Source organism: Penicillium digitatum, chromosome 4 (genome assembly GCF_016767815.1).
Source record: "Penicillium digitatum chromosome 4, complete sequence".
In the NCBI taxonomy this organism is placed as follows: Eukaryota; Fungi; Ascomycota; class Eurotiomycetes; order Eurotiales; family Aspergillaceae; genus Penicillium; species Penicillium digitatum.
Window position 1 is genome coordinate 1,205,752 of NC_089387.1, and position 6,000 is coordinate 1,211,751.

The 6,000-nt window shown below is 43.4% G+C and overlaps 1 protein-coding gene across 1 annotated transcript; it reads left to right on the plus strand.

The window, feature by feature from the left end:
• Positions 1-3,075: 3,075 nt before the first annotated feature.
• On the plus strand, positions 3,076-4,207 carry Pdw03_0406 (uncharacterized protein; the record flags this gene model as incomplete). Its single annotated transcript, XM_066099594.1, has 3 exons — positions 3,076-3,309; positions 3,365-3,379; positions 3,908-4,207. 3 exons carry the CDS (start codon positions 3,076-3,078, stop codon positions 4,205-4,207), a joined length of 549 nt encoding a protein of 182 aa, XP_065957321.1.
• Positions 4,208-6,000: the final 1,793 nt, after the last annotated feature.

Here is a 6,000-nt window from a genome sequence, read left to right on the forward strand (position 1 = left end):
CTCTTCAATAACAAGACCAGTTGGGATAAGCCCCGTTCGGCGCGTAGCCCCCGAAAAAGCAGCCCAAAACATCTGTTTAACTTGCTTGCCTCGGTGTGGTAATCCTTGACATTGTCCTTCTTTCGGCTGGTCTTTCGGGCGAATAAAGGTCCATTCTCGACGAACACCAATCCCACGCTCAACCGTACACTTATCGGACCAAAAAACACGGGCCCAATCCTCAGGGGTAAAGTGTCGGTAACGTACGGCCTATACCAAAATGCTAATCGGAGATCATGTGCCTGCTCCACAATTCACATCGCAGAGTAACAATTCCACCATACCATAATTAATTTTTGAAGCTATTCACAGATCTCATTTTGTATACTGCTATTGATCACTTAGTTTCCATGTTCCTGGCCTGGTTTGACTGCCTCGCTCCCCGATAACCCCCCCCCCCCCCCCCCCCCCCCCCGAGAACCCCAGGTAGCTGCCCACTTGTTGAGCTCGGTAAGGCCTCTTCTGGGGTGGCAAATCGGTCGATCGGGGGAGGAGATTCCCATGGTTCATATGCTTCGGTAGGCAGGGGAGGAGTATTATAGTAAGGATCCATAATGAGATCTGTGAATCGCTTCAAAAATTGAGCCTTCGAAGATGGAGCCTTCAAAGATGGGGACAAGATCTGGGAATAGCTTCAAAAAATTAATTATGGTATGGTGGAATTGTTACGGTGCGATATGAATTGTGGAGCAGGCATATGATCTCCGATAAGCATTTTGGTATAGGGTTATATGTGGCCAAGAGTCAGGTGATGAGGGTGTCATTTACTTTGCGGATACCATATTAAATTACACAAATGATGACAAACGGTTGGCCAAGAAAGGCTATACCTAAAAAGGACTAAAGGTGTGCAGATAATAAAAAATGGCGCTATGGGGTGTGCATATAGTCATTCTCTTTCAATTAGCTCATTCAGTTCAGCATAGAGAAAAGCCGTAACAATATCAATGTGATATATATGCCAGCCTTTTACTGTAGCAATTGCAATAAAGATCTTGAAAGACATAGGCTTAGCGACAACAGCACATAGACTTCGTAGAAATCTAGATCTTTAATCTAACGAAATCCACGAGCAATCAGTCGTGCTTCATAGGTACCGTTAGACTGCGGCATATCCGCTCCAATGGATATCAGATCGATCCTTATATCCGCACTAGCATAACTCTCGCTTACTTTCCCCCTTATAGCCTGTCACATGATCTTAATGCAGCTTACCAATATTTCCTTACCACTGAAATAAACGCATGTTTGGTCCTGACAGAACCAACCCCTTCAATCGACAGTCGGCCCTTTGAAATTTTAGGAAATAGACATGTATCGAAGGTCTCCTTATACAGTATTTGTAGGTGGTGTCGTAGTTTTCTTAGTCCAACGTTTTCATGTAAAGGTGGCCGTAGATTAACGATTTTGTGGTAAATTACATGTAGAAATATATATTTAACTACTGTTAACTATGATAAACTTCGTAGGAGATAGAACATGGAAAATCAAAACCTTTATTAATGGATAAGTTCGTTCGATTTTAGGCTCAAATAAAAGCTAAGAGTCCCAGCTGTCTACTGATTATTTTCTTAATCCGTTTTGACTACTAGAACTTGAGAAACCCGAGATAAAAGTTCTCAAAATGCGGACTTTGCGAGTTTCGATGTCTTGCGGATATCTTGTGGATATCCACAAAATATCCACAAGATATCCACAAGATATCCGCAGGATATCCTCCAATTATCCGCAGGATATCCTCCAATTATCCGCACTAATATACAATACAGCCAATCATTTAGGTAAACCATATCGAAAGTAAGTCTAAGTCAGAATATCCTAGTACGTTTACTTTACCCCTGATTCAGGGGCCCTGAAAACCTCTACTAGTTTAGATGTAAGCTTCTCTGTTCTTTTAAGCACCCTACTACACTATATATTATAATTGTTAACTTCTCAATGTCTCAATCACAGTTCTCATTCACCAACTCGGATGTGGATTTAGCTTCTGATCAGATTTATCCTGACAACTTCTCTGATTTTTTGGGTATCCAAACACCGGTCCCATCGATATCGCCGACTCGTTTAACTCGTTCAACTTTTGCGCCCTTATCCCTTACTCGTGTTGGACCTCCCCTTCAAAAGCACTGGGTTTTATATCCATCTGATTCTATATGTGATGACATGGAGGACGTACGCAATAAATTCGTCAGTTGGTGGCTTACAACTGAGTATGGATCTCAGTCTGATATTAAGAATACAATTCGATGGGAATCAAAAAGCAAATCGGATATCTGGGACAGCTTCTACCAGGTTGCGAATGACAAAAATGGAAAGCCGAAGGTTATGTGCAAGGCATGTCTCTGTACAATTGGCCATCCAAGATTCCGGCGTGCTGGTTCTTCGCCTATGACAGCGCACCTCAAAACTGGCGCATGTTCAAAAAAAAGTGGCCTAAGAATCGACCAGCTTATCAAAAGAATGGTATGTCAACCAGGGTACTTAACTGGCGTTACTACAGTGGTTAAGTTCTTTACAATTTAGCAGCTAACATTGAGTACTTTAATCTAGCCAGGTACCACTACTATATCATTTACCCAAGACCGTCTCTCCGATGCTATTCTGAGATTCATTTCGACTGCACATCTACCCCTTCGAGTGATCGAACACCCCCAATTCCACCGCATGTTAGAGGTTGCTCAACAATCATCCACTAAACTTACAATTCCATCAGCACGAACCATTCGACGTCATCTCGATATAACAATCCAGAATAACCAGAAGGGGATTCTACAGAGGCTTCCAGAGGGGTGTCGGCTATCAATAGCCTTGGATTGCTGGACTTCTCCTTTCCAGCAGGCCTTTATGGCTATCACTGGTTACTTTATCGATCATAACTGGGATTATTGTGAGATTCTTCTAGGCTTTGAGCCTCTTCATGGCTCCCATACTGGTGAAAATCTCAGTAAAACCGTGACCCAGATCCTAACAGAGCATGGTATCTCGGATCGTGTCCTATCAGTGACTACAGACAACGCAACCAACAACAATACTTTGATGCAGAGTGTCCAGGACCACCTTCAGTCTCAGCATTCATCAGATCTCTCAATCTTCCGCGTCCCATGCATCGCGCATGTGATCCAGCTGAGTCTGAATGAGCTTCTTGGGAAGCTTAAGGCAGTGCCAAGCAATAAGGAGATCGAGTTAGAGTGGTCCGAGGAAAAAACCCACTCTTTCCAGAATAAGCGCAATACCTCCGGCAGTATCCAGATCACATATACATTGAAAAAGGTATATCTTCTACCCCTAGATCCTTATAATGGCTAGACTAATAAAAGTATGGAAGATCCGAGGACTAGCAGTCTTTATTAATGCAAGCCCACAACGTCGGGAGGCATTTATAGCCCTTCAGCCGGAGCCTGCATTGATTCCAATCCAAGATGTTCGGACACGATGGAATTCAACATTTCTGATGCTCAACCGTGCCAAGAAGCTCCAGCCATTCTATGATCAGTATTGTACTGATCATCAATATCTTTATTTCAAGCTCGATCAAGAAGAGTGGCGTCAAGTCGAGTATCTTCTTCTTCTGACAAAGCCCTTCTTTGATTTCACAATGATGCTATCAAAGACAAAGGATATTACCGCACACAATATCTACAGTATCTACAATAAGCTTTTCTCTCATCTCGATGCAGCCGAGGCGAAGCTTAAGAATAAAGGTGTGATCTGGAAGAAACGGATGTTATGGGCACTCCAAACAGCAAAGAAAAAGCTCTCCAAGTACTACACTGCCACCGAATACGAGCCTTATGGTGACATCTACGCTCTAGCAACAATCTTCTCTCCATCAAAGAAGCTCCGGTACTTTTCCTCGACTGATTGGCAGGGCGATATTGATTATGCGAATCGTTATCAAGAGGTCCTGAGCCGAGAGTTCGATCGATATAGGAAGATGCTTACGCATGATACTAATGACCCAGCGGTACTGGAGACTTCTGGAGTAGCCATCGATGAGAATGATGACTGTGATCTTGATGCTGCTTGTGCATCCCAGAACCAGCCATTGGAAGAGCTTACAAAACCAGATGACGACGAGATTGCACGATATCTTGCTCGTGGAATTGAGCGACAGAAACCTCGAATTTTCTGGAAGGAATATGAGAAGAGCTTTCCCGACCCTAGCTAGGATAGCAAGGGACATTCTATCTATCCCTGCTAGTGGTGCTGGTGTTGAACGACTATTCAATTGTGCTCGTGATATCTGTCATTACCGTCGTGGTCAATTGAAGCCGAGTACAATCCGTGGCCTGATGCTGCATCAGTTTGCTACCAACTTTGATCTTCGGCAAGAGGAGCTGGAGATTATCAAAGAGCATCTATCTCAAAGTGAAGCTGCTTTGCTAGATCAAACTCGGAGATCATTACCACAGCTTGAGGTCTTAGAGCCTATCAGTGATAACGAGGAGGAGGATCAAGAGACTGGACTCGAGGCTACCCAGCACACTGAGAGCGGTGATAATGACTCGGATGATGATAGGGCTGAGCGATGTAGACGGGCAAAAGGAAAACAACCTCAAAAACGACCATGCGAGGCTGTTGAAGAGGATGATGAGCTTCCAGAGATGCTGGTCGATGGGAGTATTCCAAGTCGTTCAGGGCGGATTCGAAAACAGCCAAGGTTACCAGATGGCTTCCAGTTAGATCTGTAAATAGCAAATAGGTCCTAGAAGATTCAAATTCATAAAACCCCCCAAAAAAGCATAGACTGAATTTCTGACCGTGGTCAAAGACTAGATTTGCGACCGTGGTCAGAGATTCCAATTGTATACTACTATAAGTAGAGCAGTGCTTAACCGTCTACCCATAATTTCTGACCTCGGTCAGAATTTCCAATTGTATACTACTATAAGTAGAGCAGTGCTTGACCTTCCACCCATAATTTCTGACCGAGGTCAGAAATTATACTTACCTGGTGATATTCAACAACCTCGAGTACCAAGTATTACACGAAAAATACATAGGAATGTATAATAATAATGCATACCCCTTGAGGTCACGAGTCTAGGCATGTTTGTATTGTTTGATATCCATATCCAAATCCGCACTTTGCGGATATGGATTGCGGATATCCGCGGATATTGCGGATCGTGCCGCAGTCTAGGTACCGTCATGCTTGATTTTAAACATCTAGCGGAGTGTAAGCGGTTTCTTCTTGCTTTTAGAGCGAGATATAACCTTCTAGGTGCCGTTTACCAAGTGACGATATAGCTCTTTATAAGCAGCAACTAGCCATTTATCCTTTTCGACATAGGACATAGCTTATGCCCAGCCATTTGGTTCGAAACCAACGTCGTTAGATATCAATGTAGAAGCAGCATACTTAGCCGTAGTAGTAGAGAATAGATCTATAATCCTCTCTAGACAATCAGTAAGAAACTAAATGACATTATGTCAAAGAAGGATCGACTAGGAAGACTATCGAGATAGGCTTGGCTTGGCTTCTTGATTCTTATTGAACGGCGTAGCTGGTCATTTTCATGCTGAATAGGCTAAGTTAAACTTAGGATATAGCTCCTATCCTGTCTTCTATTACCAGGAATAGGAACCATACACGAGAAATCAACTAGCGTTTAAGCTCGTCCTCGATCGTATTTAAGAATATCCTTGGGAGTATCCTCATTGACAACCTACCGGGAAGTAGACTATAACTCGACGAGAGTCCCTCGCCCACCTACGTTAAAGTGGGCACCAGTATCCTCCCGTTATACCTCCACAGTCCTACTAAAGCTACCCGCTATTTCATCATCGTCTCATATTTCGAAGGATTCGGGGTTTATAAGATAGGGTTTAGGAAGATAGGGCTTAGGAAGGTAGGGTTCAGGATTCAAAGGGTAATTAGACTAAGACCATGCGAGATCTTCTTCAAAGAGTGCTGGATTCGCCGGGTCAAGAGCATTCGGAGCCCTAATTTACTCTGTA